Raw genomic sequence first — 14,717 nt, 5'->3', positions numbered from 1 at the left:
TCAAGGAATATCTGGGCTCTACCACTGTCAGTAGCATTTTGTCTTCCAACCTATATCTGGGAAGTTAGTCTTCCATAATCAGACAATCCCCACTAGCATTTATTTCATTAAAAATATTAAAGCAGTCTCTATCCATATTGGATCCTGGGGTCTGTAGCATAGCCCAAGCACTATCCCAGTCGAATCTCTGTTAGCTTTCTTCCCCAATATGATTTTGACCCAAACAGATTCTGTTTTATCCATTCCGTCACTTCTCATTTCTTTACAGTTTACCTTGTCATTAATATGCAATACTACTTTACTACTTATATTTCCGTCTTTTGTGAACAGCACATACCCTTCAATACCTGTACTCCAGTCATAACTATTATGCCACCATGTTTCTGTTATCCTTATAATGACTGATTTCACTTCCTGCACCAGTAGTTCTAGTTCCTCCATTTTGTTATCCAGGCTCCTTGCATTGGTGTATAGATATCTTAGTTCCTTCTGCTTGGCTTTACCCAGATTCCTTGTCCAATTTGGTACAGTCATTCTACTAGCCACTATTGCTTACTTGACTGTTAATAACAATACCAAGACACTATCTTGATATCCATTCTCCTACACTTGGTTCCTTTGCTGTATCCTCTCTTATTGATTTTCCTCCCCCTATATTAGCATCAGGAGTGGAGGTAACATGAGCATCCCCCAACTGCCTCCCCCGAATTCCTGGTTCAAAGCTCTTCTATCAGTTGTGCCAACCTCTATCTCAGAAGTCTATTTCCCTCCCTACTCAGGTGGAGTCCATCCCATGAGAACACTCATCGGCCAGTGAATGTCCAGACATCTAAAAACCCCTCCTTATAGCTCTGTTGCCAGAGCCATCTGTTGATCATCATAATTAGGGCCCTACCAATTTCATGGTCATGAAAAACATGTTATGGACTGTGAAAAAAGTCTTACCCCGTGAAATTGGATCTCCCCAAAATCTGCTAGTTGTCCTTCCCCTGCATGGCTGTTATGGGGGGGAGATCAGACCCACCTCCACAGGCAACACAGAAGTGAGGGTGATACACGGCTCCTATTGGGGTTTGGGGCATCTGGGTTTGGGGCTTCCACCCTCTCCCCGTGGCTCCTGCCCGGGCTCGGGGCTGCTGCTCTTGCCAAGGCTCGAGGTACTCATTCTATGCAGAAGAAAAATGCTGCTTTCCTTTTATTTTTTAGTAGTTTAATACAATACTGTACTGTATTTGCTCTTTTTTTGTCTCTGCTACTGCCTGATTGTGTGCTCCCGGTTACAAATGAGGTGTGTGGCTGAGTGGTCAGTTCGTAACTCTGGTGTTGGTTACTCTGAGGTTCCACTGTAGTTTTAAATTATAGACTCCTAGAAATATAGGGCTAGAAGGGACCTTGAGAGGTCATTAAGTCCAACTACCTACACTGAGGCAGGAACAAGTAAACCTAGACCAGAGGTTCTCAAACTGTGGTCCATTGACCACCAGTGGTCCGCGAGCTCGATTTCAAGTGGTCTGTGGACAGTTCCCTCTAAGTTGCGCACCTGGGCGGCCGCACACAAGAGAATGAAGGGCCACCCACCTAATTAGTGGAGCCGTGTAGGTGTGGCTCCGCTAATTAGGTACCTGGACCCTGGAGAAAGATGCACATGTAAGATGAGGTGGAGGCCTTGAGAGGGGTAGGTGGGAGGGGACAGTAGGGTGAGAAGAGGGGATGGGGGGAATGTGGGATGTGCAGGGCTGTGATGGCCAGAGAAAGAGATGACTTTCCCCAACTCCAGGGATGTGGCTGCCAGGGAGAGAGAGCCCTCTTTCTCAGCCCCAGTTTGGTGGCTGCCACGGCAGGGGAGAGAGGGCATATCCATTGCATTAGAAAGGTAAGACTACTGATATTAAAAGATGAGTTGTGTGCTTTTATTTGTAGAACAAAAAACATTTATTAAGGTTTTTTTATATAGGGTTTTTATCCAAAGCGCTTTACAGTAGTTAGCTAACAGTACAAACAACATTTGGAAAGCTCATTAAGTGGTCCGCCAAGATCCTTGCCAATTTTCAAGTGGACTGTGGGGAAAAAAAAAGTTTGAGAATCACTGACCTAGACCATCCCTGGTAGGTGTTTGTCTCACCTCTTCTTCTAAACCTCCACTATTGGGAATTCTGTAACATTCATTGAAAGCCTGTTCCAGAACTTAACTACCCTTATAGTTAGAAAGCTTTTCCTAATATCTAACCTAAATCTGTCTTCTTGCAGATGAAGCGCATTTGCTCTTGTCTGATCCTTGGTGTACTTTAAGAAAAATTGATCACCATCCTCTCTATGATAGCCTTTAATATATTTGATGACTGTTACCAGGTTCTCCTCCCCTGTCATCTTTTCTTAAGACTTTACATGCCTGTTTTTTTTTTAACCTTTCCTTACAAGTCAGGTTTTTGGAACCTTTTATTATTTTTGTTTCTCTCCTTTGGACTCTCTCCAATTTATCCACATGTATTCTAAAGTGTGGTGCCCAGAACTGGATAGAATACTTCAGATGAGGCCTCACCAGTGCTGAATAAAGTGTGACAATTACTTCCCAGGACTTAAAACACTCCTGCTAATACACTCCAAAATATTAGCCTTTTTTGCATCTGCATCACATTGTTTACTCTCATTTGTTATCCACTATAAGTCGCAGATCCTTTTCAGCAGTACTTCTGCCTAGCTAGTTATTCCTCATTTTGTATCTGTACATTGATAACTGAATATTATTTTTCAATCAGTTGCACACCTACTTCATTATTTCATCTAGACTGTATTTCTTCAGTTTTCTCATGAGACTGCCTAAAGCTTTTCTAAAATCAAGATACATAATACCTAGTGTTCTCCCACCATCCACTAGGCCAGTAACCCAGTCAAAGAAAGAAATTAGGCTAGTTTGGCACGAGTTGTTCTGCACAAATCCATGTTGCCTATTACTTACCACCCTGTTATCTTCTAGGTCAGTGGTTTTCAAACTTTTTTTCTGGCAACCCAGTTGAAGAAAATTGTTGATGCCCATGACCCAACAGAGCTGAGGATGAAGGGTTTGGGGTGTGGGAGGGGCTCAGGGCTGGGGCAGAAAGATGGGGTATGGGGGTAAGGGCTGCAGGGTGGAGCCAGGAATGAGGGGTTCAGGGTGTGGGAGGGGGCCTCTGGGCAGGGGCAGAAGGTTGGGGTGTGGGAGGGGATCAGGGCTCTGGGCTTGGGGTGGAGCTGGTGATGAGAGGTTTGGTATGCAGGAAAGGTCTCTGGGTTTGGGGAGGCTCAGGGCTGGGGCAGTCGATTGAGGTCCGTGATTACCTCGGGCGGCTCCCAGTCAGCGGCGCAGTGGAGGTGTTAAGGCAGGCTTCCTGCCTGTCCTGGCACTGTGGACCGTTCTGTGCCCCGGAAGCAGCCAGCAACAGGTCGGGCTGGTAGGCGGAGACGCGTGACTCTGGCCCGCAGGTGCTGCACCGCCCCCCCAACTGCCATTGGCTGGTTCCTGACCTGTGGGGGTGCAGAGCCAGTGCTCGGGGTGGGGGCAGTGCGTGGAGCCCCGTGGTCCCCCGGCTAGGAGCCAGACATGCTGCTGGCTGCTTCTGGGGCGCAGCACGATGTCAGGACAGGTAGGGACTAACCTGGCTTAGCTGGGCAGCACCACCAATGGGACTTTTAACCAGAGTTGCCGCGACCCAGTGCCTTACATTCCGTGACCTAGTACTGGGTCGCGACCCGCAGTTTGAAAACCACTGTTCTATGTGCTTACAAATGGATTTTCTAGCAATTTGTTCCTGTATCTTTCCAGGTATCAAAGTTAGGCTGCCCCATCTGTAAATCACTAAGTTCTCTTTTTTCACCCTTTTTAAAGATAGGTACTAAATTTGCCCCTTCTGCAGTCCTCAGGTATCACTCATTGCATTGCCAGAAGACTGTTGAGCAGGTCATCATGAGAAATATTTTTACAGTCAAATTTATAAAACATGCTTGTAGTAACACTGCTTTTCACTTCTGTAAGGTCTTCCATCTGAGGATCTCAAAGTACTTTACATTAATTTCCATTGAAGTCATTGTGGATAGTTCTCTGAAAACATCCACTCAATGTGCAATGGCAGTCCAAAAAGCTAACAGAATGTTGGGAATTATTAAGAAAGGGATAGATAATAAGACAGAAAATATCATATTGCCTCTATATAAATCCATTGTATGCCCACATCTTGAATACTGTGTGCAGATGTGGTCGCCTCATCTTGAAAAAGATACATTGGAATTGGAAAAGGTTTAGAAAAGGGCAACAAAAATTATTAGCGGTATGGAACGGCTTCCATATGAGGAGAGATTAATAAGACTGGGACTTTTCAGCTTGGAAAAGAAATGACTAAGGGGAGATATGATAGAGGTCTGTAAAATCATGACTGGTGTGGAGAAAGTAAATACTCCTTCTCATAACACAAGAACTAGGGGTTACCAACTGAAATTAGTAGGCAGCAGTTTAAAACAAACAAAAGGAAGTATTTCTTCACACAATGCACAGTCAACTTGTGGAACTCCTTTCCAGAGGATGTTGTGAAGGCCAAGACTTTAACAGGGTTCAAAAAAGAACTAGATAAATTAATGGAGAATAGGTCCATCAATGGCTATTAGCCAGGATGGGGCAGGGATGGTGTCCCTAGCCTCTGTTTGCCAGAAGCTGGGAATGAGCGACAGGGAATGGATCACTTGATGATTACCTGTTCTGTTCAGTCCTCTGGGGCACCTGGTACTGGCCACTGTTGGAAGACAGGATACTGGGCTAGATGGACCTTTGGTCTGACCCAGTGTGGCTGTTCTTATTTTAAGTCAACAGTAGCTGTTAGTTGCTTGTCACTTTTGAAAATTTAGGACAGTTACTTAGGTACCTGAAAATAGAGCTTGGGCACTTTGGGAGCTCATTTTCAAAAGTCTTGGCCATTGATTCTGCAAAGGACTCAAACTTCTATCATGCCATAGCTCTTTTGGCACAAAGCAGTTTGTTCTCAACACCATGTGGTACTGGATCATGAGTGGTAAATGTCACACTTGTATGGACAATGCCTAATGACGTGGGGGGCCCTCCTGTGTATGTAAGTTTAGCAACATCGTATGAACTGTTTTGATGTTCTCAAAGAAATTGGTCAAGATGGAAGCACACTAGAGGGACAATGTGGGAAAGCCTGTACTTACACTGACTTTGCTGCATTATGTAGCAAAATATAAGACAGTGTTGTCAGGTCAACACCTTTCATGAGCACTATATTCATGTCACATAAAAATATGATATTCAGATTCCCGCTAAGATTTTTAAAGGCATATTGTTTTTGGAGTGTTAATATGATATTACAATGAGTTGAAAGAAAAATAATCAGGCTTAAACAGTTATACAGAAATAATGTATCTGTTCCTTAAGGACCAGGGTGCTAACATAGTATTCCGAAGAACGCTTGGCTAGCTTTGGATATTAAATACAGTACATGAAGAATGTGTTGTACACTACATTTAACCATAGGTTTATTAGCAGGCTGTGCACTGTGCTTTCTTAACTACTTGATTTTTTACCTATTTTTCTCTGTTCTAAGTGGAAGAGACCCTGCTCCTTTCATGACTGAAAATCATTCTATTTTGATGAGAAAACCACTACTGATACTTTAAAATAAAAACTTTGCAATCGTTATGCACAAGAACAGGTTTTTTTGAGTGGAGGTGTTGTTTTCATTTCTGTGTATGTGGGATTTATGTACTTAACTTCTATTTGCATTAATGGGAGGTAAATATGTAATTTCCCTGTCTTCTAGATGAAAATAGACGATGTGCTTCTTAGTATGTATTCCTTGCTCTCCAATACATTTATGAGGGCCCTAGGTGAGCAAAAAAGTCAATTATGGTAGAAAGAACAGATTTTAAAATTCAATTATTTTCTGATGATTTTCGCAAAGGCCACTTAATATTTTGTTAATAGGATTTATGAATATATCCCAGCTCAAAAGGAGGTAAGCTTTATATAAAGCGTAGCTAAAGCCTTAGAGTTTAGTATGTGATTCTATTATTGTATGCTGTTTACCAGCAAGGTTTTGTCTGTAGAAATAAATAGATATGTACTTGGCATTTCAAAGGAGTCATGTTACGTATGTTTTTCCTTTTCTTCAGGTACACTTTGTCGATGTCAAAAGTACTTCAAGGAGAAAGCCATACCCAAGACATTTTGCATATGAATCTTGATAATGACAGATCAAGAAAAAGAAATTGGGGATTGTTGGTCACTGGCATTGTTGGTGGGACATTGGTGGTACTGTATGCTGTTGCCACTCCATTCCTAACTCCAGCACTGAGAAAAATCTGCCTTCCTTTTGTACCTGCAACTTCAGCTCAGATTGAAAATGTTTTGAAAACGTTAAAATACAGAAGTGGCTCTCTGGTTGACATAGGTAGCGGCGATGGACGTATTGTGAGTTATAAAACTCTGGTTCCTCTAAATTCATGTACATCAAACAGTGTTAAAGAAGTGAGCTACTGTAGTAGATATTTTTCATTATGCACCCCTTTTTTCCTGGTATTTGTGAAGGTTTTATACCCTGTGTTAAGTTTTCCTCCTCATCCCACAAAAATTCAGACAGTCAATTGGACTGTTTTTAAGAGTATTTATTACAGGCTTCAGAATGTTTGACACTTATTCAAGAATACCTTTGGGCAAATAATGAAAATAGTATTATTCAAATAATATGAATAATCAGGTTATTTGAATGTTTGTGAATTTTTTTTATGGTGCATAATGGAAAAAAATTGCATTAAATAATTGATATGGAAAACTTCAAAATGTGTGGAATAAACTATTTGAATATTTGACTAGTTTTATTCAGGAACAAAATATTTACTTTCTTACCCTTTTCTACTTTTCCATACATTTCTAATACAGAATTTTTTAATTTTATTTTTACATGATTTGAGTCATTTTATTTAAAGATGCTTGTCAAGTAGTTTAAATCTTACATATTGCATATTTTAAAAGTTGCTAATTTTGTTACCACATATTCCCCTGATTAATCTATATTGTATTTTAATTATCTAATCCCCCTCTGAAAAATGAGGGCATGGATACACGTCTTTGTTTATATGTGGGATTTGCAGTATATTTTCTTTATTTAAAAAATTACATGGAGAGTGAGAGTGATTCATGCTAAAGTTCAATAAATACAGCAGACTTGGGAACAAAATGTATTTCCGTACTAGATTAGTTTGCCCAACTGAGTTCAGTGGGATAACTCATATCAATACACCAAGCAGAATTTAAGTCATCAAAAGACATTTGCTAAATTATCAATTTTAAATCTTGAAAATGTATTGTCTAAACTACTTTATTTAAAAAAAAAAACCAAAAAATCAGCTAGCGTGTGCTTGAAGTTATGATAAAATTAACTTTTTAAAGTGCATATCCATCTGGCATTTCAGAGTGCTATACTGTGAATTAGGAAAATATGTTATAACTGCCTGTGTCAAAGAATGTTTTTTGAGTATATAATCTTTCACTGTGGAACTTTCCGTGTTGGTAGGTCACTTTGTATTTTTGATCTTAGGTGAGTGCATGTACGTGTATAGTGTTGTTTACTGCTGTGCCCCTGGCCAATTGTACATTTAATATACAGGTAAGTCACTGAAACTACTGTCATGCTTGAAATGGAGCACATGGATATGTCATGGCACTATGGGGGCCTTATGCTGTGATCCAGCAAATACTCCTGTGCTTAACTTCACTACCATGAGTAGTTCTATTGATTTCAATGGGGCTTCTCATGATACTCAAGTTAAGCACATGTAAGTGTTTGTTTGCAGATTGGGGCTTTAGTATTCAACCGCCAAAGGTGGATAAACACAACTAATAAAGACATATAGCACTTGTTTTTTGGGGGGTTCTGCTGTTAATAAAATTACACTATTCTCATGTTTCCTGCAAGCACAATTCTATCATAAATAGTGTCATACTGTAGTTTATTCTGGCCCTGAATGAAGTGTACTTTGTCTTTTTGTAGGTGATAGCAGCTGCAAAAGAAGGATTCAAAGCTGTTGGTTATGAATTAAATCCCTGGCTAGTCTGGTACTCCAGATATCGTGCTTGGAGAGAAGGGATGCATCATAATGCCAAATTTTATATTTCAGATTTGTGGAAGGTAGGTGTTTTGTGAAAAAGCCCTATAGAAATCCAAGTATGTAATAATAATTTCCACTGGTGAATTACAAGTGATCAATTTGAAAACACACAGCTGCAGATATTATTATATAAAAAAAAAAACTATGCTAAAATAATGTTGTTGTTGTTATACATCTAGGCATTCAAAAGTCAGGAAATACCAAAGGTAAAGATGCAAAGCTAATGTGCTTATGCATTATGATGCAGATATTAATTAGATAATCACACAGTTTCTCAAATAATACCCTATATCATATAATATTTTCTACAACTTTAAATATGCTAATGTATAAAAATATATAGTTTCTACAACTTTAACTAGATTATTTTGTATTATTTGAGAATAGTGTAGTATTATGTAACTGATTCATGTGCACAAGGGAAAAGAGTTATGATTGCACTAGCAAGTTCAACTTTAGCATTTACTGTCTTGAGTATACTACTGTGCAGCCTCAACATTTTCTTATTGCAGTATTTTTTTTATATATAATGGAAGTCTCAGGTATTTCTTGTAAAAGAAAGAAAAAAATAAATTTCATAATCTGGAATTATTTTATTAGACACCACTGGAATGTTGTCCCCCATAATGTGCTCTTTCAAGCCCTGATACAGCAAAGTACACAAGCACATACTAACTATGACTACTCACTAGCTTAAATGCTTTGCTGTTTTTTGGTCCTCCGATATACTCCCTTTGCAAGGGTTCTTTTGGAGTGTTTTGCTCACATTTAAGTACTTACTGAATGAGGCTGGGTGCTACAAAGCCCTGCCGTAGACAGATCTTGATCCTGCACTAACTGAAATCAGTGGCAAGGCTATTCTCTGTAATAGTGCAGGATCAGGCTTCAATGGGCATTGTATGAGATGTGCATGTTCACATGCAGCTTCTGTATTGTGCATACATGTCACGTAGCACTTTCTTTCATTTTATATGTGTATATAATATGTGCGAGCGTGCGTGCACACAATCAATTTTTGAACAAAGCTGTTTTAAAGAAACATAGTACGGTTTTGATTTTTTTCAGAAACCTCATAATTCAGATGAATCAGAATAATTTTCTATCAGAACACTTCCTAGTGATTAATTCTCTGCAAGATTTCAGTTTACCTACCCCCTGCTGTTTCAGCCTTTGAGTGATAAAGAAAAAGAATGGCAAGAATTTTATATAAAGGGAAAACTGTATCTCCCCCTCCCCCCCTCCATGTTGAAAAACAGATCAACTATTTTTGAATGAGAGTTTTTAAAAAAAATTCTCCTTAAGGCAGAGAACTGACACAGATAATTCCTTCCCAATAATTAAAAACTGCAGAAAGTTGTGAGGGACTCAAAACACAGACTTGAATAGAAATGGTTAGTCAGTTTTAACTTTAGATATATTGCTAAAGACTTAATTGACATGGGCAAAGTTAGGATGTTAAATGATAAATGTTTTCCTTAGGGATAAGAACAGCAGTAAAAATGAGTAAACCTGTGCAACTTCCAGAATATTAATCAATTCAGAGAATTTAGGGCCAGAGCCTTGGTGACATTGAAGCAGTTTTGTGCTTCTCAGTTGGTGCAAAGCTACCTGTGTTGGGGAATCCTTGGCTATGTTGAGCTGGCATAGTGGCTTCTGTATCATTTCCTGTCCTCCTCCCTGGTGTAGGAGGCCTGGCCGTGAAAAAGGGTGTGAATAAAGGGAAGACTATTATTACTAACATTCCCCCCAGTATCCACTCGTATTATAAATATTCATCGTCCACAATGATGGTAATATAAATTTTTTTTTATAGGTTAGCTTTTCCCAGTATACAAATGTTGTTGTTTTTGGGGTACCTCAAATGGTAAGTCTTTTTTCATTCTTTCATGGTCTGTATTGTGTTTTATGACCATAATAGCAAGGTATTCAGCATAGAGATATTGATCTGTAAAGTGAGTCCACTTATCAGGACCTTTGACATTCAAGTCTTTGGTTTGACAAAATGCTGATTATAGTTTATAGACATTTAAATAATATAACCTGTTATAACTTGAAACTCAATTGTCTGTCTGTTCTAAAATTCCAATTTGTGTACTGCCTCATGAAGTCCAAATTCCAATATAGTTCAGAACTATAATTCTGTGAACTCTTACAAACAACTTAAATTACTTGAAAAGTTAATGGAATGTTCCAAATTCCATTTTGAAATTCCAATTTCTATTTGATCATTGAAATTGATCATTCTCCAGATTTTCAGTAAAATAGTTTTCAGGGAGGATGAGTATTGACTAGTTTCAACTCACTTCTGTGGACTTGTATGTTAAAAAAAAAACAGAGTATTGAACTTTGATTATGCACTTTTCAAAAACGGAAAGCACCTCAGTGATGTATCAGTTCGTCGTACTGCAATAGTCTTCAATTACCTTGGGTGCTTTTAATATAATTGCTAGTTTGCAGAGCATACAGGGAAATTGTTTTTCACTTTGAGAAAGCTGTGTATCCCCCATAAAATGTCAGGTTCCAGATGAAATTGTATGGCTTTTTAAAATTACTGTGAAAATGGTATTTCTAGAGAGACCACTTTTATGGTACAGTAGATGAACTAATTCAAACTTTAAAATTCATTTTTGTGTTTTTTCAAGTGCTATTTGGTTATGTTTACATTTTCCTTCAAAGGGCAAGAAAATTTAGTATTTCTTTATTCCATTTACATACTTTTATGACAGTAGTATTATAAGAGCACTTGCCTTGTATGTGTTATGAATGCACAGAGAGATCTCTTTTCACTCCTGCATTAATGTTTGTAAGTAGTTTCATTCCTTAGGGCAGGCGACTGTGTGGGATGGAATGTGTGAAGAGTTTATGCCAGAGCAGTGTGTTATATGGTCATAGTGTAAAATGGGAACAGTGCGTGATAAAATATTGGTGAAACATAAACAGGGCGTCACAGTAGGAAGCATAATAATACCTACATTCTGTTTTGTTTTCTGTCCTTTTTTTTCTCTTGTAAGTAGTAGGACTAAAAGCTTATCTGATTCAGACACGAACCATAGTGCACTCATTTTGAAAACTCTGTATTTTAAAATGTAGTTTTATTTCTACTTCTGTAGTTGGCATACTGAAGGCAAGTCTGCATTATCAAGTGTTCCAGCAGTTTTATTGTATGCATTCCCAAGAGACTGGATAATAACCCAACCATTTTGGTTGATTTACTGCAGCGTAGCAGTCTTTGTTCCAGGAGAGGGCAGTAGATGCCTTTTTTACAGGGATATCTGTAATTACAAAACCAAGTGTTCAGTTGCATGATTTTGACAAGACTGTCATGTAGTAATTGTTCTTTGAAGCAGTTAATTTGTGAGGAAATTAGACCACCCTTTCTGAACTGAGTGATACTATGATCACACTTTGGTTCACTTGCCAGTACAGATATGAATTTGCAATTAGAAATTCTGTAGCCGCATTGCAGAATCTCTAAGGGCAAAGGTGCAGAGGCAGGAAGACTGTTTGGCAAATAGGAAGTTAACAGTTGCACAGAAAAACAAATGTGAGCAAATTGATTATACATACGTGTTTGGAACAAACTTCAGAATTAGTGGCAGCCTAAGATGAGGTAAATTAGTCATTGTTGCTAACTGACCTAATAAGGTAGAAGGAAGAGCCACAACATTTGCAAAGAAAACAGTATTTTACTACTTCATCCAGTATTGTAGTAGTGTGTTTTATTTGTTTGTTTGTGTTTTTAAATCCCTCCAGTAATAAAATACTTTTTGATATGATCACAAATGTTGCCATAAATGCAGTGGGCCCAAATGTCTGAAGTAAATGCTGAGGACCTTCTTAGGGTTGTGGAATGCCGCCATTGACTTCAGTATCGTAGTTGTGAGAGCCCAGCCTCAGGATGCTTTGTAACACAGTTTCTCTATCATTTTTTCTGTGGATGAATATATCTTATTACTTATAGAAAGATCAGTTACAGTGTTGGCCTAGTTTGAAGCCATGAGCATATTACTTTTTTTCTATTTAATGTCCAAGACTAACTTACAAAGACAGGGCCTGGATTTATTGATCCACAGGCCACACAGCAAGACCTCTGTTCCCACAAACTTTCTCTGAAGGAGAGGGTTGATCAGTATATGCGTGTGGGTGGATTGAAGGGAGAGGATCTTATCTGTGGTGGATGGAGATGTTGTTTTGTGCATATTGGGTGAACTGAAAGAACTTGGGATGGGTTGGGGAAATTTTTTAAAACATGTTAATAGTGAAAATTTTATATATATTTTATAATAAATTTGTATAGTGCCTATTGCTTTAGTGTTTGTTAAGGTGAAGTAAATAAATCTATAAGCATGTGCTGGCACAAAATAAAAATCAGCATCCTTCTATAAAAACCCAATTATCTAAACAGTCAATGTCTGAGACATTTATTGTTACTAATAATTTTATGGGTAAATTCTAGTTTATTTTAAGATTTCTTTTATATCTCTACTTTGTCAGCTGAGGGATAAAAGTTATAACTGGTTACAATTAATGAATTTATATAACTCTTAAACATAATTATGCCTGATATTATGCAAACATGACACACAACCACTTTGTATTCTATATATTAAGAATTAGATTAGTTGCATATTTATGCATGCTTTAGTGATTTAATTTCTATACATAATTGGCTCCTTTATTTTCAGGTTTATCTTGGCTCAGTCTGAGATTCTAATGTCATTTTAAAATAATGGAAACTATAAAATATCAACATGAATGTTTACAATCATTCTTTGTATGGGACACTACATTATTTTAAAGTTCTCTTTGGTACATTAAGTTATGTCATTGCCTCAAAGGAAAGGATCTATTTGAAACTTTAATTTAGCTATTAATAGAATAATTATTACAGGTATTCTGCAGCTGTAGGAAAGTTTGTGATAGTGGAAGCTATTTGCAACCTTTGATAATGTTTCTCTAAATTTGTCTTCTGGTACTAGTGAAAGAATGTCTTATTGTCTGACTAAGGCCACTGATGACACGAAGAATCCCATATAAAACATATTTTGTATTTTTGAGAAACTTTTGGTTTAACATAATTTTGATTTGTGGCTTTTTAAACTTATTTATATCCATAAATTAGTCTTTTCTTCTTTGACACATGGTCATTTTTTTAGAAAATAAAAAAAAATTTATAGTAAATAAAAGGAAATACTTTTTCTCACAGCACTACAGCTAGTCTGTATAACTCACTGCCACAAGCAGATTTTGAAGCAAATCTAAACAGTTAAACTTGGATAGGTATATGCATACCATGAGCCTTTTTCTGAGCCAGGATACAAATTAGAAGGTCTGTCAGCATTCTTGCTTCAGGTCATAAAGTGGTGAGCATCTGGGGTTAGGAAGGAATTCCTTTTAGGTCTAGATACATTTTGGATCTTTCACTTTCCTCTGAGCATCTGGTATAAGTTATTGTTGGAGGTAAAATGACCAATTAGACGAACCATTGGTCTGTTCTGGTCTGGCAAATCCTATTTTCTTTGTCCCTAACTATATACTCAGCCTTCTGCAAGAGGAGGGAAGCTGGATTGAGTGGATCTCGGACCAGAGGGTTGTACATGTGAGGGGATTTGTGCATATTGGCCCTGTGCTATTGTGGGAGGGATTAACCTGCAGAAAGCGTGAGGGTAGACCCAAGAGGACTGGCCTTTCTGTAATATTGTTTCCTCTTCAATCACAATATTATTCAGTAACTCCACCTTCCAACCCCCACTCCTGTTGATTTGATCATTAGCCACCAGGGATCCATTGACTTCTCCAAAAGCTGCCATAGGGGCATGAAGCAGCATAGAGGCACTAGCCTCCAGGACTCTCCAAGATGTGTATGGATCCTGGAACATAAAACTTTAGGGGACTGAAACCACATGGATGTTCCATAGAGGGTCAAACCCCACCCCTAGTCCTGTGAGCTGGATTAAATTGAGTCAAAACTTGTGGAGTATCCTGTCCCCCTACACATGTTTTTCTCTGTAGAGGATGATATAGCTCCCAATAAATGTGATACAAGTTTTAAAAAGTTACGTAAACTTAAAACTTTCTTAATCTTACCATTAATCAGAATAAATTAAAAACCGTGTTTTGGCTTCATATACTGTGTACCTGCACATCAAAGTTAGCATATGACCCTGCATCATGGAAGCTTTCTAAGACTAAAACAGAGATCTTCAAGCCTTGGATTAGTTTTGAGTGCCTGAAGTAGTTTCAAGTGGGAACGCTTCTGTCATGCACACCATCTGAAGGGCTTTTGTTGTTGTTCCACAGATGCCACAGTTAGAGAAGAAGCTTGAAGAAGAACTTGATCACAATGCCAGAGTTGTTGCTTGCCGTTTTCCTTTCCCACACTGGATGCCAGATCATACTACTGGAGAAGGAATAGACGTGGTGTGGGCCTATGATTCAAAAGCTTTCAAAGGAAATGAAAAGACATGCTCAGAAACTGTGCAAAAGATGCATTCTTTGTAAGATTTCAGGTTAAAAAATGTTGTTGGAACTAATTTTAAACTTTAAATAAATAGTGACCGTCTGATTTG

General features: G+C 38.3%; 1 protein-coding gene across 7 annotated transcripts in view; it reads left to right on the top strand.

Annotated features, from left to right (window-relative positions):
- Window positions 1-14,717, top strand: part of ATPSCKMT (ATP synthase c subunit lysine N-methyltransferase) — an 18,113-nt gene extending 3,396 nt beyond the window's left edge. For 3 of the 7 annotated variants that reach the window (XM_039524102.1, XM_039524096.1, XM_039524101.1), the window contains exons 2-6: window positions 6,154-6,451; window positions 7,578-7,646; window positions 8,031-8,168; window positions 9,962-10,012; window positions 14,449-14,717. In XM_039524102.1, the coding sequence (XP_039380036.1) occupies window positions 6,167-6,451; window positions 7,578-7,646; window positions 8,031-8,168; window positions 9,962-10,012; window positions 14,449-14,649 (744 nt within the window). In that variant the 5' untranslated portion in view covers window positions 6,154-6,166 and the 3' untranslated portion in view covers window positions 14,650-14,717. Of the gene's footprint in view, window positions 1-6,153; window positions 6,509-7,577; window positions 7,647-8,030; window positions 8,169-9,961; window positions 10,013-14,448 lie in introns of all 7 variants that reach the window. The other 4 variants (XM_039524099.1, XM_039524098.1, XM_039524097.1 and 1 more) reach the window with 4 other exon arrangements.

This window comes from Mauremys reevesii, linkage group 2 (assembly GCF_016161935.1).
Source record: "Mauremys reevesii isolate NIE-2019 linkage group 2, ASM1616193v1, whole genome shotgun sequence".
In the NCBI taxonomy this organism is placed as follows: domain Eukaryota; kingdom Metazoa; phylum Chordata; order Testudines; family Geoemydidae; genus Mauremys; species Mauremys reevesii.
The sequence above is the reverse complement of the archived record's forward strand: the minus strand, read 5'-3'. Positions and strand labels throughout refer to the sequence as shown.